At 38.5% G+C, this 25,137-nt stretch overlaps 2 protein-coding genes across 3 annotated transcripts; one reads left to right on the top strand and one right to left on the bottom strand.

Moving 5' to 3' along the window:
• Positions 1 to 15,792: 15,792 nt before the first annotated feature.
• Positions 15,793 to 21,266, top strand: LOC126694927 (PAP-specific phosphatase HAL2-like). Its single transcript, XM_050391478.1, has 4 exons — positions 15,793 to 16,297; positions 17,896 to 18,583; positions 19,488 to 19,844; positions 20,854 to 21,266. Exons 1-3 carry the CDS (start codon positions 16,144 to 16,146, stop codon positions 19,789 to 19,791), a joined length of 1,146 nt encoding a protein of 381 aa, XP_050247435.1. The 5' UTR covers positions 15,793 to 16,143; the 3' UTR covers positions 19,792 to 19,844; positions 20,854 to 21,266.
• A 379-nt stretch (positions 21,267 to 21,645) lies between these two features.
• Positions 21,646 to 24,607, bottom strand: LOC126694926 (probable disease resistance protein At4g14610). Of its 2 annotated transcripts, none has more exons than XM_050391476.1 (2): positions 24,283 to 24,607; positions 21,646 to 22,977 (listed from the first exon to the last, which is right to left on the bottom strand). In XM_050391476.1, the coding sequence occupies exon 2, from the start codon at positions 22,967 to 22,969 to the stop codon at positions 21,803 to 21,805; it is 1,167 nt and encodes a 388-aa protein (XP_050247433.1). In that variant the 5' UTR covers positions 22,970 to 22,977; positions 24,283 to 24,607; the 3' UTR covers positions 21,646 to 21,802. The 2 variants fall into 2 exon arrangements, with proteins under 2 accessions (XP_050247433.1, XP_050247434.1); XM_050391477.1 differs by having other exon boundaries at positions 21,646 to 22,981.
• Between the last annotated feature and the right edge of the window lie 530 nt (positions 24,608 to 25,137).

Consider the following 25,137-nt stretch of genomic DNA (forward strand, 5'->3'; position numbering starts at 1 on the left):
CACTACCTTAGTGATCCGTCCACTTTGTGGACTCATATTTCATCACCTTAGTGATCCGTCCACTTTGTGGACTTTTGTTTCATCACCTTAGTGGTCCGTCCACTTTGTGGACTCATATTTCATTATCTTAGTGATCCGTCCACTTTGTGGACTTTTGTTTCATCACCTTAGTGATCCGTCCACTTTGTGGACTTTTGTTTCGTCACCTTAGTGATCCGTCCACTTTGTGGACTTTTGTTTCGTCACCTTAGTGATCCGTCCACTTTGTGGACTTTTGTTTCGTCACCTTAGTGATCCGTCCACTTTGTGGACTTTTGTTTCATCACCTTAGTGATCCGTCCACTTTGTGGACTTTTGTTTCATCACCTTAGTGATCCGTCCACTTTGTGGACTTTTGTTTCATCACCTTAGTGATCCGTCCACTTTGTGGACTTTTGTTTCATCACCTTAGTGATCCGTCCACTTTGTGGACTTTTGTTTCATCACCTTAGTGATCCGTCCACTTTGTGGACTCAGGGTGATCGTCCCTGTAGGACGATCCGTCCATCTTGTGGACTTCATATTGTATCCGTCCATCTTGTGGACTTATGGTTATCATCCATGTAGGATGATCCGTCCACCTTGTGGACGTAGTGGGATCGTCCCTGTAGGATAATCCGTCCATCTTGCGGACTTCTATCGTTTCCGTTAACTTTTGTGGGCAATTGCAATGACATACATTCAAGTAGAAGATCAAAAATTGCATCTGATTGTAGAATGCGTAAAGGAAAAGTGCCTGCCCCCTTGGGCTTAAAAAAGGCACGACAATATTGTAGCAAAAATAGTTAAACAGTGCCAATAAAAGTTAATAATTCCCAAAAAGTCTTAAAAGAGAAACTGGTTGTCGTGTCGCTATCACTGGTAGTATTTCCTCAAGTGCTCGGCATTCCACGGATGTGGTAGCTTTTCTCCGTCTATTGTCTCCAGGTGGTATGTCCCTTTCCTTTTCCACGACGTAACTCTGTAGGGTCCTTCCCAGTTGGGGCCGAGTTTTCCTTGTGTAGGGTCTCTAGTTGTACCCATGACCCTCCTGAGTACGAGGTCTCCAACTTGGAAGCTTCTTTGTCGGACCCGGGAGTTGAAATGTTTGGACATGCGATCCTGGTATCTAGCGATCCTCTGTTCTGCTTCCGACCTGACCTCGTCTATAAGGTCCAGCTGTAGCCTCATGGATTCGTCATTCCTTCCCTCGTCGTGGTTGTGAACCCTGTAGCTCGTGAGCCCAACTTCCGCTGGGATGACTGCCTCGCTCCCGTAGGTCAGTCGAAACGGTGTCTCTCCTGTCGGAGTCCTCGCCGTTGTCCTATATGCCCACAGTATGCTTGGCAGTTCTTCTGGCCATATGCCCTTTGCCCCCTCGAGCCGAGTTTTGATAATCTTTAGCAAGGATCGGTTTGTGACCTCAACCTGACCGTTAGCCTGAGGATGGGCGGGGGATGAGTAGTGGTTTTTTATTCCTAGTTGTGAGCAGAAATCACGGAAGGGGCCGTTATCGAACTGCCTCCCGTTATCTGAGACAAGGACTCTAGGAATACCAAACCTACATATTATGTTCCGCCAGACAAAACTTCGAATGTTCTTTTCTGTAATGGTGGCCAAGGCTTCCGCTTCTACCCATTTCGTGAAGTAGTCAATGCCCACTACCAAGAACTTTAGCTGCCTTATCGCCGTTGGGAAAGGTCCCATGATGTCCAGTCCCCACTGAGCGAACGGCCATGGAGCCGTTATGGGGGTCAGCTCTTCAGCTGGCTGTCCGATAAAATTGCTGAACCTCTGGCATTTGTCGCATCTTTTAACATAGGACTTAGCATCCTTTTGCATGGTCGGCCAGTAATAACCAGCTCGTAACAGCTTGTGCACCAACGACCGCGATCCAGAATGGTTCCCGCATATTCCTTCGTGTACTTCCCTCATCACGTAGTCTGCCTCTTCAACCCCGAGACATCTTAGGTAAGGACGGGAGAAACCTCTCTTGTAAAGAATGTCTTTTATCAAGACGAACCTTGCCGCTCGGACTTTTAGCTTTCTCGCTGCCTCCTTCTCCTCAGGCAATATCCCGTCCTTTAAGTATGAAGCTATCGGCGTAGTCCAGTTTCTTTCGGAGCGTATCTCCTGCATGTTGTCGGGGTCTATTAGCGGAAAGATTTGAACAAAGGGAAGTACATTACCCAGTGTTATCATGTGTTCTGCTGAAGCGGCTTTGGCTAGCCGATCAGCGAGCTCGTTGTCTCCCCTGGGGATCTGGACGAACGTTGCTTTTAGCCCGTCGACTCTAGCCCTCACTTGATCGAGATATCTCTTCAACCTTTCCCCTTTGCATTCATAATCTCCGTTTACTTGATTGGTCACGACTTGAGAGTCGCAATGCACGACCACACTTTCAGCTCCGGCGGCTTTGGCTAGGTCGAGTCCTGCTGCTACTGCTTCGTATTCTGCTTCATTGTTGGTAATGGGGAAGTCGAGACGGACCATACATTCAATCTTGTCTCCTTCAGGTGACAGCAATACTATGCCGGCTCCTCCAACTCGCTTATTGGATGATCCGTCGGTATAGATGTTCCACTGAGGGGGTTCTTCTGCCCCCTTGTCCGCGTCATGCGTAAACTCAACTATGAAGTCGGCTACAGCTTGTCCTTTGATGGCCACACGTGGACGATACTTGATGTCAAACTCACTCAATTCTATTGCCCACAGCGTCAGTCGACCTGCGGCCTCAGGATTACTTAGTGCCCTTCGCAAGGGCTTGTCGGTCACTACGTTCACGGTATGGGCTTGAAAGTAGGGCTTGAGCTTGCGAGCCGCCGTGACCAACGCAAAAGCGAGTTTCTCCATAGGTTGGTATCTTTCCTCGGCACCGCGGAGCGCCCGGCTGGCGTAGTACACGGGCTTCTGTGCCCTGTCCTCCTCTCTGATTAAGGCCGCGCTGACGGCCACAGTGGAGACGGCCAAATAGAGGAAGAGCTCTTCACCTGGTTGCGAGGGGCTCAGTAGAGGTGGTGAAGATAGATAGGTTTTTAACTCCTCGAATGCTCGTTGACACTCGTCCGTCCACTCGAATGACTTTTTCAATGTTCGGAAGAAAGGTAAACATTTGTCCGTCGCTCTCGACACGAATCTATTTAATGCCGCTACCTTGCCGTTAAGGCTCTGTACTTCCTTCACGTTTCTCGGGGGGGCCATCTCCATTATGGCTCGGATTTTGTCCGGGTTAGCTTCAATCCCCCTTTGAGATACCATGAATCCTAGGAATTTTCCTGCCGTTACACCAAACGCGCACTTTCCTGGATTGAGCTTCATGTTGTAGGATCGGAGTGTGCCGAATGTTTCCTTGAGATCTTCCAAATGGTCTTCCTCCTTCCGGCTCTTCACCAGCATGTCGTCGACATAAACTTGGACGTTCCTCCCGATTTGCTGTGCGAACATCTTGTTCATTAGTCTCTGGTATGTTGCCCCCGCATTCTTCAGACCGAATGGCATTACTTTGTAACAGAAGAGACCTTGACTGGTTACAAACGAAGTCTTCTCCTGGTCGTCCTCGTGCATGCGGATCTGGTTATAACCCGAGAAAGCATCCATGAAGCTTAGCAATTGGTGTTGAGCCGTCGAGTCCACTAGTATGTCGACCCTTGGGAGGGGATAGCTATCTTTGGGGCATGCTTTGTTAAGATCGGTGAAGTCCACGCACATCCGCCATTTGCCACTCGTTTTCTTCACCATTACCACATTCGCCAGCCAATCGGGGTAGTAGACTTCCCTGATAAAGCTTGCATCTTGGAGTTTGCGGACCTCTTCCGCTATTGCTTGGTCTCGCTCCGGGGCGAATACTCTCTTCTTTTGTCGGACGGGTGGGAACGAGGGCAACACATTCAACTTATGTACCATGACCGAGGGATCGATTCCTGGCATATCGTCATGGCTCCAAGCGAACACATCCTTATTGCTCCTCAAGAAAGCTACGAGCTCTTGACGGATTGCGGGTTTGACAAGCGTTCCGATCCTGGTAGTTCGATCTGAATTGGAACTGTCGAGAACTATCTCCTCTAGCTTCTCAGTAGGTTCTGCCGTCGTTCGGTGTTCTTCTATGTTCAAGGCCTGGATCTGGTCTTCCACCTCCATCATAGCTACGTAGCATTCTCGTGCGGCAATTTGGCTTCCGCGTAGCTCTCCTACCCCATACTCCGTTGGGAACTTGATCATCAGGTGGTATGTTGATGTTGCCGCCTTCCACGAGTTGAGAGTGGGCCGTCCAATAATAGCATTGTAGGCTGACGAGCAATCGACCACCAGGAATGTTACGTCCTTAGTGATTTGTTGGGGGTAGTCTCCTACCGTCACCGGTAACGTGACGGCGCCCAAAGGGAATATCCTACTCCCCCCGAAGCCAACGAGCGGGGCGTTTGTCGGTATTAGCAGTTCTCTATCAATCCTCATTTGTTGGAATGCCGGATAATACATGATGTCGGCCGAACTACCGTTGTCGACCAACACCCGGTGGATGTTGTAGTCGCCTGCTCGCAAGGTGACGACGAGTGCATCGTCGTGTGGATGGTGTAGGCGTCTTGCATCCTCCTCCGAGAACCCGATAATGGGGCCTTCCCTTCTAGCCATCTTTGGTACCGTGCCTGCCAGCTGGACATTCTGTACCATCCGAAGGTACGTTTTGCGAGCCTTTTTGGACGATCCGGCCGCAGCTGTTCCTCCAATTATCATCCTTATGTCCCCTATTGGGGGCCTTGGCCGCTCGTTTTCTCGACGGGGGTGTTGTTCTTGTTGGGGTTGATCCATTCTTTCCTTGCTGACGAACTTCTTCAGCTTTCCTTGTCGGATAAGGTTTTCGATTTGTTGCTTCAAGTCGTAACAATCGGCAGTGTCGTGACCATGGTCACGGTGGAAGCGGCAATATTTGTCTCTTGACCTTTTGTTGGGATCACTCTTCAGCTTTCCCGGAAACGTCAGGGATCCTTCGTCCTTAATCTGCATTAGGACTTGGTCTATCGGAGCTGTCAACGGGGTGAAACTTGTGAACCTTCCACCCATGGGTTTTGGACGTCTCTCGTCCCTTCGATCTCCCATCCGTCCTTTTTTTCGCCCCTGGTCCTGTCGGGGATCCTCTTGTCTGTCTCTTTTCTTCGGTCTGTCTTCTCTTGCTAGTAGAGCGTCTTCAGCGTTCATATACTTGGTGGCCCTGTAAAGCACCTCCGACATTGTCTTTGGGTCGTTTTTGTATAGGGAGAACAAAAACTTACCCCCCTTCAGCCCGTTTGTGAACGCGGCCACCAATATTTTGTCGTCGGCTTCGTCGATCGTGAGCGCCTCTTTATTGAAGCGTGATATGTAGGCCCGTAACGTCTCCTCCTCTCTCTGCTTGATGTTCATCAGACAAGCCGTGGATTTCTTGTACCGATGTCCTCCAATGAAGTGTGTAGTGAACTGAGCGCTCAGCTCTCTGAAGGTGCCGATGGAGTTTGGTGTCAGGCGGCTGAACCAAATCCTTGCCGCGCCCTTCAGGGTTGTAGGGAATGCCCTACACATAATCGCGTCCGCCACTCCCTGGAGGTGCATCAGGGTCTTGAAGGTCTCTAGGTGATCGAGGGGGTCCTTGACTCCGTCATAACTGTCCATGCTCGGCATGCGGAACTTACTCGGCAGGGGGAAGGAGTTGACGGACGCCGTAAATGGCGAGTCAGTCCGGTTGACAAGGTCGTCAAGATCGCTGGACACTCGCCCCTTGAGAGCGTTCATCAGGACTTCCATCTGTTCCTTCATCGCCTGCATCTCTGCGATGATGGGTTGTGGAGCTGTGTCCGTCACTGAGGGGATGCTAGCGTCCCGTCGCACTTGTTTGCTCGGTGCGTTGCTCTCCTGCGGTCCGTCATTATTTCTCCTCTCCGCACTGTTCCCTTCTTGATCTCCCTGGCTATTCACGGCTGCACTCTTTTGATTCAGCTGTTCCGTCAGGTCGTGGTTTTGTTTGGTGAGGCGCTCCACAGCTGCGGCGAGCGTCTTGACCTGTCTCTCAAGGGCAGTCGTAGGAGCTTCTTCTTGGACGTCATTTGTGGTTGCCATCGAGCGCGTGAGTACCATGTAACTCCTTTATCTAGGAAATGTTACCGTACCCGGTCGTCGCTTCCCACAGACGGCGCCAACTGATGACGTCGATTACCGTCACCAATGGGTCACACCGTACTCGCGACTCGAATTGAACCTGCACGACGAAACAAACTAAAGAATCCTTCAGAGAGCACCGGTGTGGTGCCGGCCAAAGACTCTCCGACGGTCAAGTTAGACTTCCTCTGTTTTACTTAGTGCGTTAGAGAGGGTTCATAAAAGCATACCTCGATTTCTGTGGGTATTACGCCTTTTATAGTGATAAGGGGTTGACTTTCCCTTTTTGGTTCTCACATCTTTTCAATGTGGGACTCTATTCCCAATTCTTCCAAACGTGGTGAGCAAGGATTCTCATTACCGGATCATGGGCCCTTGCTGCGTCAGTAGTGATGGGCCTCCAAAGCTGGGACCATACCTACGCAGGCCCAAGAGACCCAATCCGTCAGGCCCATTAAGGTAAGCCCACCATACCCAATATTTTATCATCTTCAATCAATTTTCGCCTTAGGCCCCCAATCCATCGAGCCGCCCCTGGATGTTTATCGGTAGAAGAATGGCAGGTTTTAATCGTTTTCATTCCCATTTTTATTTGAAAATAATGAACACTGCGTGCAAAATATATTTTGAGTGGATGGGCTTAATTGTTCACATTTTCTGAATAACTGAGTTTATTGCTCTCTTGCGTTTGCACAACTTTTTAACTTCACCAATATAATGATAAAGTCAAGCTTTCGTTAAATGCATTACAAACAATATTTTGACAATTTTTTTTTTTTTTTTTGAATGACAGTCTTTGTTTCATTCCAACTTGTCAACATTGAGGGAGATGTGGTGGCTAATTTTGACCGTGGAAATATTTTTATTGATAGAGATACTCTCTACGTGATTTAGCCAATTCAAAGCTCTACTCGTAGAATTGAGCGTTGGCAAGCAGTGACCATGTTGTTAGATAATGTGATTCTTTAGCACATTGATTGTTTGTTGAGCTCTGTTGTGCAATTGCGAAGGAATCATTTCCATTTTTGCTATTCCGAGTGAGTTGCTGTCTATGGGAGCAGAAGTTCCCAAACTTCTTTTGTGTAATAATATTATGATGTATTCAGTAAAAATCAAAAATCCAAAGAAGACAATAAGAAACCACTCAAACATACTTACACGCAAATATATGTTTTTACTACTATGCAAAAGTCTTCAAAGCTTCCTTGACAAGTATGATGCATAACATGACATGCATAATTTTTTTTCAATGAATTAATTGCGGAAAACAATGTCTCAAATCTATCAAATTAACCCTCTCTATTAAATGACTTCTAACCTTAACTGTTTGATATAGAAATTAGCTATGTCAAGACACTTGCGTTTATGTGATTCATTTCTCTCTAATTTATCAAAAGTTACCATTAATATCATATAAATTGTTATTCAATCTTAAATGAGTTGAAGATTTAAAAGATTAAAATAGTAATAATAACTAATGTGATATTCCCTGTAATTACAGAAAAAATAAATAAATAAAATAAAATAAAAATGAGGTAAAAAAAATAGAAGAAGAGAGTATAGTCTGTGAAGAGACCTATCTAGATTAGGGTTGTGCATTGGTCTACAATTGATTAATAAGGGTGGAGATTTTTCTACAGAGTTGACCTAATTGGTTTCTATTTTTGCTATTGTGCCGCACTGCAATAAGGACGTAACCGAAGTAGTCGATGATGTCGATTGGACCGGCTCGATCGGCCCGATCAATTGAGTGGTAGTTGTCATCACTTACAAACAATACAACATATATAATTTTCTTGCTCCCCCTTTTTCAAGTGAAACAAGTTTGGTTCGTAATATATACCTTTTCGAAAAATGACAAATTTAAATATACAATATATTTCAAAATTGTTTAACAATTAACATGTTAAAATTGATATACAATAGAAGTAATGATGGTGTTTGGTAGTAGCAAATTCCTGCTTACACAAAAAATTAATTGGTATTTTACTCTAATGATAAAAAATTATTATCATAAGCGAACGCCATAAATAAAAATATTTTGCCAAAAAAAAAGAATTCCACTTTAAAGTAAGTATTGTGAAAAATGTTCCACATCAATCATTATTCAATCAGAGAGGGAAAAGTCCAAAGCAATTAAATGTGCGGGTGCAATTACAAAGTTTTATTTGAACTCTTCTTCCACTGGCTGATTCACACGTGGGTTGCTACCTTATATAGATTGTCCAGACTCAATTGCTAGATTAATAATTGACATACTACAAATTTAATGTATGATAACTAGAGTTTAGAGTTGGATTCATTGAATTCAAATGTTCTATAACTTATATTACTAGGAAAAAAAAAACAAGAACAACAACATTAAAATATTAAGAATCTTGTAACTTCATTCATACTTCTTTTAGTGTTTTCAACAGTAATATTTAAGGTTCAAATCATCATCTCCCAACTATCAAATTATCAACAAAAAAAAAAAAAAAACATATATCACCACCGCACACCCTTGGCACAATGATCACTCCATAAGTATAAATGCTTGTAGGGCATGGATGGTAAGGGTTGGGGTTCAAGTCTTCAGGAGAGAGCTCCACACAAATATGCAATTAGATTACGCTTAAATAGAATTTCTATCTTATATAAAAATAAAAAAAAATAACATATGTTAAATATTATTTTTATGTGGGTTCTAGTTAGTTCAACTAGTAAAATTTTTATTGTTATCGAGTAGTTGCCAACTTGCCATAAGTTGAAATTATTTTTCAATATATATGATGATACACAAAAATCAGTAAGCTGAAATACTTTAGGCTACGGTAATGGCTATAAATCCTAAAAAGAAAAAAGAACTGTCAAAGGTGTCTGATGTGACCCAGCCAAGGACCCTCTGACGATCAAGTCAATTTTCTCTCTAAGACACAAAGATAGAAAATAGCGAATGGTTAGAACTTACCTTGGGTGAATGAGATTTGCTCCTTTTATAGAGAGTTAGTAATGGGTCTACTTGTTTGGATCCACTATCATCATGGATGATATAGGCGGTTAACGAAGAAAATGAGGTATATGGAGCAAAGTCTGAGGAGTTCCTTCCACATAGTAAAAGCCATGTGTCATGGTATGATTATGTGGAACTTTTGGAGAATTCTTCGTAGGATTTATCAAGTATAATTCAGTCGTCTATACATATACGTATACTCGTCCATATATCTAATCGTCCATGGAGGAATTCCGGAGTGGATCATTTCATTGTTAAAGGACAATCACTGTTCACTCATTCTATCATTCTTAGATTGCTTTCTTTGGACGTGGTTTGGTCATGGACGACATCCAAGGACGAGTTAACCTTAATTGATCCCCATCAGTTGCCCCATTGTCCTTGTGTTGTATGTCATTGTTGCTTTGATTTATGGCAATTTGATTTTGATTTGATGATTTTTTTTTTTTTTTTTTGGACCTTGCCCTTGATGTTGACACACGATGCAATCTTGAGGTTCGTTCATAATGTCATTTCGTTCTTCAAGGGAAGTGCCACGAGATTCCGTTTGGTTAGTTGCGTCGTTTCAGTGACTAGGTCTGTCGCCTATAAATAGTGGAATTCCTCTCCTACCCTCTCACATTTCCTATATTTTCTCCTCTGACCTTTGTCATCCAGCACCTCGTCCAGGAGTTTCCATCTTTAGTCATCCTCGTTTAGTGATAGGTATCCTATTTTTCTCGTCTTTAGGTTTTTCTTTAGTTTTTCAAGATGTCTGAAATCATAGTGTCTTCGTCTAGCAATAGTGATGATAGGGAGATAGATGAGTACCATGATAGTAGCCTTAGTGGTAGTAGCACTAATAGTAGTAGTAACAGTAGTAGTGGGTGAAATATCACGGACGAGCAATACACGTCCGGGGTTCCTAGAGTTCCTTTTGACGTTTTCCAAGAGGAGATAAGGACAAGGATGGCCTATGGGTCACCTGCTGGTACATCCACCAGTGCCCCCTTGTCTGCTTCTTCAAGTGAAAAGGAGACTCTGTATAGCTGTGCAATAGGCATTCCTGCTAAAATTGACGAGAAAAAACTTACTTCCTTTAGAAGTTGGTACCAATTCCCTGACGACCTTAATCCTCGATTGGCCATCCATGGTGACTTGAACTAACCAACCCTTTAAGCTATTTTTGACAAGATCCCGACCATTTTTGGCAGGATCTCAGCTAGATCTAGTAAGATTTCAATCCTTTAAATCAATACAAATATTTTGTGAAGCCAATATATATATATATATATATATATAAACCTGCATACATTTTGACTTTTGATTGGTCTCATTATATTTTGTCATATAATTTTGGAGTAATGTTATAACCATAAACTATTTTACAACATTTTTACAAACTATTGATGTAGCAAATTTTTACTAGTTTTTATCTAAGCCTACCATTAACGTCACTTTTTCATTTATCAATAATTACTCACCACATTAGCGTTTGTAAAAAAGTTTGTAACCCTAGTATTTTCCATAATTTTGAGGTTTCACAATTTTACATGTCAATATTCCAATATAATATATATTTTGAATTGAATTTAAATTCTATTATCAATTAAAATCTTGTCACATTAGAGCATTCGTATCAACTCATTCAAAAATTCTTGTCTATTTTAGCATAACAACATACATTTTCTATTTAACATACTCACTTTTCAAAACACCCAACATTAGATTATCTATTTTACATTTTATTTCATTAAAATATCAATTTTCTTGATTTTTTTTATTTGTTTATATTTCTTCACACATAACAACCATCATCCATCCTCTTCCTTCATCATCAAAATACATAAAGAAATAATAAAAAACTAAATGTAAAATAAATAGTATCAGTGTAAATTTACATGGTTATTGTTATAATCACGTATTATTACATAACTTTGTATGGATTGATGTGGGTAAATCTTGGACTTGGTTGGCTAAAATTTGATACTTTTTCTATTAGCACAAATGCGAGTGCTTTGTATTTCCTTAAATGATGAAATATATAATTCTATATAGAAACACAATCATAATAAATATATATTATAATTATTGTAATTATATATTTAATAATTGTATATACAAACTCAATTATAATAAATATCCATTAATAACTATAATAATTACCAAATTTTATATTTAATATTTCATATATAAGCATTATAACATTAAATGTTACTCCCTCCGTCCCAGTTTATTTGTCCTCTATTCCATTCTAGGATGTTCCAAAATATTGTCCTATTTCTAAAAATAAAAGACATTAATTTACTTTTGTTCCTATTATACCTTTACTTTATTTTCAAAACTATTTGAAAAGAAAACTAACAAATATTTAAAAAATCAATCTAATTGGGGCACCTTTTTAGTTGCTTCATTAAGAATAACTCTTTTAAAAAATGATAAATTTATTTAAGGGTAGTTTTGTAAACTTATACATTTTTATAAGGCAGACAAGACAATAAATGATGTTCTCTTAAAAAGTTTGATTTTTCAAATATGACAAACAAATTGGGACTGAGTGAGTAATTAATGTCTATCATAATTATTATTAAATTTCATATTTATAGTATAAAATAAAAAAGAGAAGAAAATCATATACATATATAGGACAAAACTTAGGTACAGTACCTTAGGTGTTGTTTCTTAGGTTCTCTTCTTAAGATTCTGTCATGTTACTACTTAACTAAAAAATACACTTTCATTCTATGAGAAAAAATCCACATAACAAAATTCTAAGAGGGGAACTTAAGAAATAACACCTAAGTACTGTTATCTAAGTCTTGCTCATATATATATATATATATATATATGTATATATGTATATTATAGAATCATATATGATTAAAATTAAATGCAGAATTGGTTAGTATGTATATCTTCCAGATTAGGGTGAATTGAAAACTTTAGGTAGCATTTTGCCACGTGTACTCACAAGCCAAGAAAGGCAAAATTTTGTAGCGTTGATGCAAACCTCCGTCGCCCTCTGATTTTGAAAAATACTTGATCTCTTCCCCACTTTTTGTGTTATCTTTGATAGGTGGAGCATGTAAAATGAAACATAAAAAGTGGAGAACAAGACTTCGTTTAATTTGAAAGGGTCATGTTAATGGTGTCTTTAGGGTAATTATTAATGAACTATATTAAAAAGTTTTAATATCACTTTTGTGAAAAATATAAAAAGTTGATAGAAAAATTAACTGTTTTATTATTTTCTCAATAAAATGTTTCTAAAAATAATTTATTAACCAATACTATTAGAGCATCTACAGCAGTAGAGTTAAAAATTTATCTATTTGGCACCACAAAAAGTTACTTTATCTGTTTTATCTACTCACATGCCGTAGCAATAGATCTATTTTTTCTTTCAACACAATAAAATAATATATATCACAATAAAATAGGATATCTACTACAATAAAATAATACATCCCACTAAAATAAAAACACCACAAACCAATCCACAACCACTGCCAACCAAGAACAACCGCCCACAACCACCTAACAACAACTAGCAAGCCAAGAACAACCACCCACAACCACTACCAAAAATCCAAATTAGCCAAAAACCACCACACAAATCACCACTAACACAGCCACACCACCACTGACCCACGAAACTCAGCCACCATGAAACCCAGCCAAACCGCTATCACGAAACCTAGAGAAACCCATGAAATCTAACCATAGCCATGAAATCCAACCACGAAATCCGTGCGCACTTTTGAGTTCGATGAAAGCGGTGCCGGTGGAGTTGGATCGACGATGAAGCTTAGGTCGGCAATGGAGCTTGGATCGGCGGTGAGGTGGAGGACTAGGCTTATTGGCATTGGGTGAGCGGTGAGATGGAGGACTGGGCGAGATGGGTCGGCAACGTAGGCAATGAAGATGAAGATGAAGATTGGTGATGAAGACAAACCCAGAACAGATCGGCAATGAAGATGAAGATCCAGAACAAATTGGCAAAACAGAGAGTAAATGAAGGGAAAAAAAAAGTTAGAGAGAGAAAAAAAGAAAGAAAGAGAAAATATTTTTTTTAATGAAAGAAGAGAGAGAAATTTAATAAAATATTTTTTTTTGTTTTAGCTCTAGCTATAGTGCACAGCCATACATAGCTGTGCATTGTAGCAATGAAGGTAAAATTTTTACCTTTAGCTCCACTGCCGCAAGCCTCTTTTTTATGCGTAGTGGTGCTAAAAAAGCTAAAAGGCTATTTTTAGCACCATTGCTGCAAGTGCTCTTTAGGTATTTATTAAACTTTCCTAATTTTTGAAATGTCCAAAAACAAAACAAAACTCCACTTTTTTAAGTGGGTTTTAATTAGTAAGGATACATTTGGTAAACTGTAATGGTGATTATATAGGAATAGGAATACGTATTACAAGAAATACAAGATGCTGTAATGTAATACTTATTACTATTCACTTGTTTGGTGACAAAACCCTAAAGACAATGGAATAAAAGCATTTAAAATTAAATTGTCTAAAATACCCTTATTATAAAATTACAAATACACTTGATAAGAATTAGTGATAAAAATCCATACACGTTTCTTGTGTAATCCATACACGACAGGTTGGTTAATACTTATAAAAATCCTATTTTATTGTTTTTGAAATTGCAAATATAAAACAAAAGTTTCAAAACAAAAAAATATATAATTTCAGAACAGCCCATTGAATTGCAAATAAAGTTTTTTGTTTGTTCTGTCCTTCTAAGCTTGTTTTTTTGAAAGCGCATAAAGGACGCCAATAAGTTTTTCAAAACGCAAAAAATAGTAGAGAGAAAGAAAAAGGGGGACAGTACCTATGGAATCGCAGAGATATGGTAGGGGAGAAAAAAAGTTCTTAAGAAGAGAGAGCAGCGACTGAGAGGAAAGAAATGTCGTACCTGTAGAAATAGGAAATATCTAGTAGTAGGAAAAGTTTTGAGAGAAGGGACAAAATATTTCAAAAGGGAGGAAGATAGAAAATTTTTGAGAGGGAGATGAAAATTTTGGAGAAGCGGGTAAAAGGGGATATTTTGGGAATTTTCTTAATTGAGGCTGTTATTAAGTGAAGGAATAGGAATTTAGTCCTTTTAATAAAGAATGACTATTCCTTATTTGAAGGAATAGTTATTCATAAGGAATAATTATTTCTTATAATAAAAGTTTTACCAAACAACTGTACAACTAAACCATAATATTAGTTATTACGTTACGGTATCTATTACAGTCTACCAAACGTACCCTAAAAGTATTTTGTTTTCAAATATGGAATTTGGAGTTAAAATCTGTCTACATTCAAAAGCTAAGGTCCCATTTAATAACGGTGTTTAAACAACAAAAACTATTATTTAAATATTATAACACGTATTTTCACATATTTTTTTACCCACACATATTTCTACAAAACTTTAACAAACGTTTCTAAAAAACTATAACAAACGTTTCTAAAAATCTCTTATCTAAGAGCATCCCCATCCGGGCTTGGGAATGTCAAATGTAAGCAACATTTGGCATTAAGGCCCAAAATACACCCAGCAGCTGGAAGGCCAAAAGTTGGAAATTGCAAATTTTTTTGGCATAGTGCTACAGTGCCATCCTACATCTAAGATGGCACTGTAGCACTATGCCAAAAATAATATTAATATTTTATTCAGCTTTTTTTTTCTCTCTCATCTCTCATCTATCTCTCCGTCTTTCTCTGTCTCTCACACTTCCCTCTGTTTCTCCCTCTTCTCTATTCACACTCTCAGATACTCCATGGCGTTGAGCATCACGCACCACATCAGAGCTCTCGCCGGAACTCCGAGCCAATCTCTCCGTGACACGAGCCGATCTCTCCTTGATGATGCTGTTGGATAGCGTGACGATGAACAACGCGGTGAATAGGTGGAAAGCGATGAACGCAGTTTGCAGGCGCTGAAGAGTGCTGGAGTGGAGGTGATCATGATGGACGTGTGGTGGGGATTGGTGGAGAGAAGGGTGGCTGGATCGTACAATTGGGGTGGGTATGGATCGGTGCAGATTGGTGGAGAGAAGGGTGGCTGGATCGTACAATTGGGGTGGGTATGGATCGGTGCAGATTGGTTTCTCGGTGGAAATTGGTGGGTTGCCAATGTCGCCGATGATGTTTTCGCTCAAGATCGCTGATGATGGTTTCGCTCAAGATCACCGATGTCGCCGACGATGGTTCCGCTCGGTGGATGTGGCAGTGATCTGGTGGGTTTTTTTTTTTCCTTAATTTGGGTTTTTGGTTCCGGTGGGATTTTGGTGGACATGGTGGCATGGTAGGAATGGTGGTGGTGGTCGGTGATGATTGGGTTTTTTGGTTGTTGAGAGAGGAACAGAGACTCAGAGAGGCAGTGAGAGGGATGAGAGAGAGAGAGAGAGAGAGAGAGAGAAGGGATAGATAATTTTTAAATATTATTTTATTATATAATTTATATTATTTTAGTAAGTAGGATTAGAAAATAAAAGTTGGGATGTTGGAAGTATTGGAAAATGGTATGGTATAAGTAGTAAAGTAACTTTTTGAAATTGTAAAATAGGATGAGATAGCATTTCCGGATGGAGATGCTCTAACGGAATTTGTGTTACGATGATATGAATAGTCAAACGAAATGTGTGCCATAAAATGAAATTACTTTAAACAAAAGCAAAAAAACAACAGTGCCTCAATCTTTTCTCACATTTCTTACATTTTTTATTTTCCTTCACTTTTCCTTCTCCAACCAAACAACACCCAAATGAAACCGACACCAATCTTCATGATTCACAAACTCACTTAGCCAGTGAATGCAATTGTTGTAATTCCCTCACATCCTTGAAGTTGAACCATTTCAAATTTAAACAAGCCACTCAAAAAGAACTACCCAGACAACCATGTAAAACAAAGGCAAGGAACCTTAACTTTTCACGAATCTGGAGGTGGGTGTAGCTATAAAAAAAAAAAAGTTTTTTTTGTTTCTTTCATCTGGGTTTTGTCGAAGGTTGTTGAAGTCCAATAATGGAGGGTGACAAGTACTATGAAGAACTGGGTGTGGCGGTTAGAGTGGTCCACTTGGCGTGCTCTCTGTGTCAGAGAGTGCAAGAAGGGTTGGTTTCTATGAGCAGTGACCAGGTTAAATCCAAGGACGATGATTCTCCTGTTACTGTTGCAGGTATGTATTTACATTTGAAGTCCTTGCTTTCAACTTGAGGCCTTTTTTTTTTTTTTTTGGTGGCGTGCTTTGAATGTGATGTATTTTGAATTTGGTGTGTGATTTTCGTTTATATGTTGCTCGTGTCTGTTTGGTTGTTGAGAAATGTGGTATTGGAAACTAAAATAAATTATGAGTCTATTGAGGACCACAATTTATATGTGTTTGATGCAATTGTCTGATGTTTGGGCCAGCATTTTCAAAATGAAGCTATCTAGTTTTGTTGAACTTGAGTGTTCACATGGTGTTTTTCAGGAAATTGTTTTTAGGTTTGTTTATTATTGTTGAGTTGGTTTCCATCTGGGATTCATGCTGGCTAATATTTTTCTATGTTGACTATTTGGGAGGTAATTGTAGTGCTCGACTGAGTTTTCTTTAGCATTGCTACAGAATTTCATGTTAGGACTGGTGTTGGCATATAGAAATTATTGAGATATTGAAATAGGAACTAAAAAAACTCCACCTATTCTAACTTAAGTTGCCTTGGCCTATAAAGGGTGAGGTTTTTCCATGCATTCAGTGGAAGGAGCTATGAGACTTTGATTTTTGGATAAAATTCCAGCTAATGCTAGGATATCAGGGGATTCTTTGAGTAAATAATAAAAATAGCTTGTTATATGTCCGTAGAAAATGTAAGTGCTGGTATCAATACTAAGAGAGAGAGAGAGAGAGAGAGAGAGAGAGAGAGAGAGAATGCATTATTGTTCAAGGATTGCTGTGCCTTCCTTGGTGAAAGTCAAGAAGACCAAGTAAAATTGTAAATGATAGAAAAGCTGTGCAAATGGATAGTTTTATAATGCAGTGAGTAGTGACCAAGCAAATTCAGTACTTAACAGCCACATAAGGTTTTAAAATTTTTTATATGAGCTTGGTCGGGGGGTTATCACATTTAAAATCCATCTGTGGGGTAGTTACGCTCTGTCTTCAATTTGATGATGCCATGGCATTATGTTCTTTCAGTTTTTGTGGTGCCATGTACTTTTCTTCTCCTAAGAATTCTGTCTCTATGAAGGTATTGTTTTCATTTCCTGTTCCGCGGAAAACATGTCCAATATACATCTTAGGAGCAAATATTCAAGTCCTTTTTCCATTGCAGAAGATATTGTAATTATTTTGAATGCCTGTTATATTTTATCGGCCTATGAGTTTTAGACTTGTCCATGTGGGGTTATGATGGTCACTTTACCAAGCTATGATTGAAAATAAAATTTTAAAAAATGCTTATTTTTTGTTTATGCAGCTCTTAGTGTATTGCATCAAAGCTTTTTATATTCAACTGGAAATAGGTTTGAGATGCTCTTAAATGAATTCAATGCTTCTGGAGTTGAAATGTGCATTTCTGCTTATTGGATTACCATTATTTTAATGAGTCCAGTATTTCGAGGTGGAATATGATAATATGTTTTTGCTGCTGTGATAACCGGTTCAATTTTTTGAAAGAGAGGAGTTAAGTTTAACTCTCATTGAAAATCTGGTCCACATTATATTTGTGAGTGTGCATGTGTAAAACTCTCACCAAGCTTAATTTACTAATTCTCTTGATGTCACCATGGGAACAGATTGGGGTGTCCAAGCAACTGTAAGCTGGATACTGTCAGAAATCTTTGGGGGTCAGAATGTCTCCATTGTTGCTGAAGAAGATGTCCAAACTCTTTCTAAGGTTGACTCGGCAGGTTTGTTGGAAACAGTGGTGAACACTGTTAATGAATGCTTAGCTGAAGCACCCAATTATGGTCTTCCAAGACCAGACAACGTCCTTGGAACTTCACAAATTCTAGAGACCATCAGCCGGTGCAACTCAACTGGGGGCCCCACAGGAAGACATTGGATACTTGACCCCGTTGATGGCACATTAGGGTTTGTACGGAAGGATCAATATGCCATAGCTTTAGCCTTGATGGAGGATGGAGAACTTATTCTCGGCGTACTTGGATGCCCAAATTATCCAATGAAGAAAGAATGGTTAAATTATCATCACGAATACTATCAATCTATGTCCCAGATGTCTCCACCTGCTTCTGATTCAAGGGAAAAGGGATGTGTGATGTATGCAAGGAAAGGCACTGGTGAGGCATGGATGCAACCATTAGTCCATCAACAGAACAAGCTCGAATGGCCAAACTCTGCTAGACTGATTTGCGTGTCTTCCATTGATGATCCAGCATTGGCGACGTTTTGTGAGTCTGTGCAGAAGGCGAATTCAAACCATTCCTTCACAGCAGGAGTTGCTCACAGTGCAGGGCTTAGGTCTGTTACATTTTATTTGACTTATAGTTTGATATATTTTAACTATTTGGATAGTCAAAGAAAACATCCATTTTGATGGATGAAGATAGGAACCAGGATTTTACTAAATGTTAAGAAGGTTGAGAGCAAAGGGAAAAGAAATTTTTAAGAGTAAATATAACAGGGAAACTCAATTGAAAGTTTTATATTAAATACATAATTAGAGAAGTAGAAATTTGTGTATGAAAGCACACAGTAAAGTAGACTTAATTGCACAACAATTTGCTTTCTAATTAAAAGTATGATTATATTTTACTTTCCTATATAAAAACTTGGAAAAATAATTGCAGAGGGAAACTTATGCTGTTATAGAGGCATTTTTTAATGTTATCCATGCAAGTCACTGGAAGTGAGATGATATAGGAACAGGATAAGTTGACAGACCATCAAACAAACTTGCCCTTGCTTAGCTTTGAGGTTAGTGCATGGACTGGTGCTTTCATGCATGCATTGCAATATATACTTAATATTTCAGGCTAAATCAGGCAAGTTTTCTTTGGATAAAAAGGCATCTACCCTCTCCGTAAGTAAGCGGTGGAGGTGCAATCATGGACTCAATCCTGTTTAGGTGCTTGAGTTACATTACCAAAAGAAATTACAGGTTGAATCTGATATGAAATTACTGTAAATTAAATGTCTTTATTTATCTTCTCATTGTTGCTCATTCCTTTGTGATTTCGCTTTTACAGTTTTAAATCCAAGGTAATATTTTAACCCCAAGACAACACAGCTTTTCAATGTCTTTAGCACTGTGGTTGAAGAGCTTTGGCAACTTTTTTACTTAGGCTCTTATATATCCAGAAACAAAGCTTAGAATATGTTATATTTTAATTCTCATGGAATGCTTTTCACACTCTATTGGCAGAAAGCAGCCCTTGCGTGTCTACAGCATGGTGAAATATGCAGCCATAGCTCGGGGAGATGCTGAGATATTTATGAAGTTTGCAAGATCGGGATACAAAGAGAAGATATGGGATCATGCCGCTGGTGTTGTCATCATAGAAGAGGCCGGTGGTGTGGTTACCGATGCTGGAGGACGTCCGTTGGACTTTTCAAAGGGAGTGTACTTAGAAGGTCTTGATCGGGGAATAATTGCTTGCTCTGGGGCCACATTGCATGAGAAAATCATTGGGGCTGTTTATGCTAGTTGGGATTCCTCTAATTTATGAGACTTTCTACATCATGCCAGTACACCGCTGAGACTGTTTAGTACTTTTGCAGGGTAAGGTCATTGTATTATTAAGTCAATATCCTAGGGAACTAATTAATCTGAAACATTGCTTGGGTGCATTGAGCTATTTTTTAGGCTTTCTACATCATGTCTAGTGACTGCTGATTTTGCAATATGGCTTGATTTAAAAAGAAAAAAAGGAGGGGAGGGGGGGGGGGGGGGGTGCTATTTTCTTGATGTAATCAATTGATTATAGAAAGGTAAAAAAAAATAAAAAAATTCTTTGAAGTGTTCCTTTTTTTTCTTTTTTTCTTTTTTTTTCATAAAACCAAACAAAGCCTAAGTTTCCCACAATTTATTTTATGACCGTGTGCTTTTTGTTGTCCTATAAACATCCTGGAGCAAAAATAATGCTGAAAAAGTGGTTTTCAGTCTTTATATTTCACCCTTTGTGTGTGTGTGTGTGTGCACGCTCATGTGCTTGTGTGTGGTTTTATTAGTCTGTGCTGTATCAATAGCAAATTCATCCTCTTTTTCTCACTGAGACATTCAAATCCATATCTGATGAAATATTTTGACTTTGGAAGAAAATTTTTTGCTCTCTCTCTCTCCACCCCCCCGCCCCCACCCCCCCCCCAAAAAAAAAAAAAAAACGCTTATATTTATTGTCATGCCATTCTCTTCATTGTTTCGGTCATCTCTTGTTTTTATCCCAAACTGGTCTGTTATTCAGTCATATTGTGCTGCGTTGACCCTGAACTTAGGCAATTAGATTGATACATTTTTAATATGCTGGACGAACTGAGTTGAATCAATATTAAGTTTACATTTTACTATAAGTATGATAAGATTTTTGAGAAAATTGGTTGCTAATTTTAGATTATTTCAAACATCAAGATCAGGTTGAATAAAAGAGCTGGGAATTTGTTTTTTGTCAATATGGTGTCAATCTGAGAACTCTGTCCAAGTTGGATTGAGATCAGGTCATAATTTGTCCAAAATATTTGTTTATTCTAAAGCTGTGCCGCTTCTTAACTTTAAACTCTTCAAAATATTTCAGGGCAACCAACTTGCAAGAAGGGCTGCAGATGTAGGTCACCTGCATGTATTCAAGTTTGACAATGATCCATACCGTTTCTCTTTGTGTAGCTAATTTGATGTGTTACTTCATGGAAATGAGCTCTAACTGAAATGACACTCCTCCCTTTGTAAAGGCAACGTGGAGGATGAGGTTATGGGTTCAAGATTCACCGAGTTTGTGTAATTACTAATTTAAAAAAGAGAAAAGAAATGAGCTATGACTAAGTTCAAGTTTATAGAAAGAAGTATTTTGGCCCTTGATCTAATTACTGAGTTGCCCCAACAGTAACATCTCAGTTGCAATTACTTTGCCATTTTGGAGAAAAACTTGTCTTTATAATGTACTGATTCAATCTTATCAATGGAAAGCTGCTCCTATTTGGTGGCGTTGCATATCTATATTCATACAAACATCATTTATTAGTTCTGACCACATAAACAGTCATTTTTCACCACTTTTGCAGGAATAGTAACAAAATATTACCACAGGATTCTTGGAACTAGCATAAATCAATTGACGCTGTTTGAAACATTCCCTTGCAGCATTGAGAAAATGTACTTGCTACTGCTAGTTGCCACATTGGAACTTGTCAAAAGACTCAAAATCAGTGCCTAGAACTTTTTATCTGTCTTATTTTGGTCTTGTATTTGTATGTAACTTCTAAACCTAGGGATAACCATAAACCAAAAAAAAAAAAAAAAATTTAGTATGACATGAACCAAATATGCACACTTGACAATAGTAAATGACCAATGTTTTCCAAATGTAGAATTCCCGAAAGAAAAAGGATTCTCACCATTTGAAATAAATGTACAGATCCAAAAAATAAAATCTTTATATTATAATAGATTCTCTCTATTTCAATTGAAATGGAGAGATTTTTGTTCGTCAACAAGAATTCCTGTCACTAGCTAATTAACTCATACCCCTAGTCATTAAGCTCCCTTCTAAATTCTCTGGCCTCAGTCAAAGCATTCCTCCACTCGCTAATATCATCCACTTCCCTCATTCTCTGTGCCATTTCTATAATCCAAATTGGCAAGCCTCCACATTGTCTGATAATTAGCTTTGCAATTTCTTCAATCGCTGGGGCAAGTGGTTTGCGGAGGCCTAGCTTTTCCATAAACAACTTTTCTGCTACTTCATCAGAAAGGGGTTCCACCTTGATAGTTTCGCAGAAATTCATCTTTCGACACACATCTACTGATCGAGTACTTAATATCAGCTTGCATTCATTCACTTTGTTCGGAATCCCTACTTCTTCTGGCAGAAAATGTTTCCAAACATCATCCAAAATGAGGACAGTTCTTTCTCTCCTTTTCAACGCCTTATATAACTTAGCTGCCCTCTTCCTAATATCTTTCTCATCTAAAAAATCCAGTCCTACTTCTTTTGCAATGTCATTTTGCAATTTGAAGATGCTGAGAGGTTGTGACACAGTGATCCAATATACATGATAAAATGGACAAGTACTTTCTATGAGTTGATTATGGATATGCATCAAAATGGCTGTTTTTCCAACTCCCTCCACTCCATAGATACCAATTCTTGACACATTAACATCGGTAAAGCATTCCCAGATTCTCTTCATAATTCTTTTAGTTGAAATCCCACCAAGCAATGGTGTTGTCAGTAATGCGTCCCTGCTGGTATGATGTGCATCAAGAAGCAGCCCCTGAGGAAATTTACCCTGCTCATGAAGCTCTTCTACTTCTTTAATATTCTTCTCAACATGACTTTCCAACCACGGTCGTAAGAAATGCTTTCCTTTTCCAACTTCTTTTTTTATGCTTTGAATGTCAATTTTCTTTCTTTGTACATTTCTCAACCAAACTTCAACTTCTCTCTTCCGCTTTTTATGAGGAAGAAATTTTGCACTTTCCAATTCTGTGTTGATATCCTCCTCTAGACTGCGCAAAGTATCCAATTTTTGCTCAAGAGATTCTGTTTTTTTATCAAGGGAGTTCAACAATTCAGGACACTCCCTAATGAATGTCCATATGTTCATGAGAAGCTCAATTTTCTCCCATACTTTCTCTAGGAATTGTTTCTGCATAGAACATACTGCCAGAATCGCCAAGAACTCCATCCCCATTGTACTACCTAGCTAATACCAATGCATCAAATGTAGAAAACATTTTAACTACTGAAAAAAGAAATTAATAATAATTATCTATAAAAAAATAATAATTAAAAAAAAAAAAAGTGGTACAAAGAAACAAATTTCGGATTGGAACCTAATACATTGGATCTGTAAAAGAACGGTTAAATTAAGTTTAGAGAGCAGCTGTTGCAAAAATAAAGATAAACCAAAGTAACATTCTTGATAATCAACAACAAAAAGTGATCTACTCTTGGAACAATGTTATACATCGTTCTGTCATTGCAGTGGCTTTGTCCAATTAATGGACTACATAAAAAGAGATCAATAATTTCATTCTTTTCCGTAGCATATCATTCATCCCTCCATTATTTTACACATTCTCAAAAGTTCGGCAATGACAGAAATGTCACTTATTTCTTCATATCAGTTTGATATGACCTTCAGTTTTCCCGTTGCATAATGTTAGATATATTATGGGACAAGTGACTCAAACCAATTAACCTTGAGTTAGTTTATAATTATCCTTGAGTTAGTCAAGTATTTTTATATTAAACTCTACATTAGGTTCATTGTAACACAAGAGCTTAATAGAATATGTAACCGTCAAAGCCTTGTGCATCATGTACATTGTGGATGTAGGCCATTAGGTTGAATCATATGCGCTCTCTATTTCATGTTTTTTCTTATCATTCAAGCATCACACACAATCACACAACTTTAACCATATTATCCACTGCTACATCATATAACTCAAATTTTTTAGGTGAAATTGTGATTGTAGAAAGAAATTTCCCTTAATTGGATACTTTATTGGTGGCAAAGAAACTGGGAATAAGATAGAATAGCCTAGAAAAACTTCTACTTTGACTCTGTCAAATTTTATTCATTGTCAAAATTAGCTTTCATTCCTCTCTCTCTCTTTGAAAACATACAGAAAATAAATGCTGTAAGATAAAGACTACATAGGAGGCATATACCTTAAAATTTCTCATAATTTATTTTTCACTGATCAATAAGATTTAGCAAAAACTTCTCCAAAAAAAAAAAAAAAAAAAAAACAAAAGAGGGAACACGATTCAAATTGAGCAGGAATCATATCCATTCTAGTTATGGTCCAAAACCACATATCATCACAAAGATACTAATATATCCAGACCAGACAGGCCAGGAGACAGCAACTAATAACAGAAACCATAAAACGTCTAAAATAAAAATAGAAAGAGTTCAAACAAAAATATGACATATACATATGTTGTAACTGAAGTGAATGAGCTATTACAACAATGGAGGACAAAATGGCATACCCTCGTGAGAGAAGAGAAAGCTCGCAGAAACGCAGGCAATATTCACGTCCTTCCTGAAGCTCTCGTAAGAGCAAGTACGTACAGTACAATAGACTGAATAGAGGGACAAAAGTTAAAGATTGAAGACCGTTGAAAAGTAAAATAATTGACACACCGTTGAACAAAGATACAGATTCGGGAACAAGCAGCATAAAAGATGGTCAATGTAAATTGCTGGCCAGTTTCCTCAGCTGTAAATTACTCAGCAGTTTCCGAACTAAAAGTGCAAGTATGGGAATGGACGGAGTCGGTCAACGCTTGAAATTTCAACCTCTCAGTTTGAGAGCTGGAAAGTTTAAATGTTTAATTAGAACTAGCAGACTCGCACGATGCGCAGAAAAATAAGAAACACTATGCAATAAAAAAAGTTATCTTTTATTTTATAGCGTGAGAACTATTAAACCAAGTTGAAATCATATATAATTTGTTAATTACTATACAAAAAAAAAAGGTATATTTTTCTCCTAAACATAGATCAACATTTTGTTCTTTCTCATAATCAATAAATCATATATCATAAACTGAAAATATAAAATAAAATAAAATTCAAAAAACAAAATTTTTTTTTCATCATATGAACATTTAAATAAATCTCGTAATATATAACTCTTCAAATTCATAAACCATATGATTACTTAGATTATATAGTAAAATAAAACCAACCTATCCATCATAACATTGCAGTATCGTCTAGATATAATTATATAAAAGTCATGTTTTGTTGATCTTGTCTCATTAATCCAAAAGAAACATCTATATAGCTAATAAGATCTTTAGAGAGTAAGATATGATGGTGAATTCTTAGTTTGAATAACC

The sequence above is a fragment of the Quercus robur genome, chromosome 8 (assembly GCF_932294415.1).
Source record: "Quercus robur chromosome 8, dhQueRobu3.1, whole genome shotgun sequence".
Taxonomy (NCBI): Eukaryota; Viridiplantae; Streptophyta; class Magnoliopsida; order Fagales; family Fagaceae; genus Quercus; species Quercus robur.

Bases quoted from the DNA above. Each gene is read 5' to 3' on its own strand.
- LOC126694926 (XM_050391476.1), bottom strand. From the start codon at position 22,969: ATGGGGATGGAGTTCTTGGCGATTCTGGCAGTATGTTCTATGCAGAAA.
- LOC126694927 (XM_050391478.1), top strand. From the start codon at position 16,144: ATGGAGGGTGACAAGTACTATGAAGAACTGGGTGTGGCGGTTAGAGTG. The intron at 16,298-17,895 runs GTATGTATTTAC...CCATGGGAACAG, and splicing joins TTCTCCTGTTACTGTTGCAG to ATTGGGGTGTCCAAGCAACT. The intron at 18,584-19,487 runs GTCTGTTACATT...CTCTATTGGCAG, and splicing joins GCTCACAGTGCAGGGCTTAG to AAAGCAGCCCTTGCGTGTCT.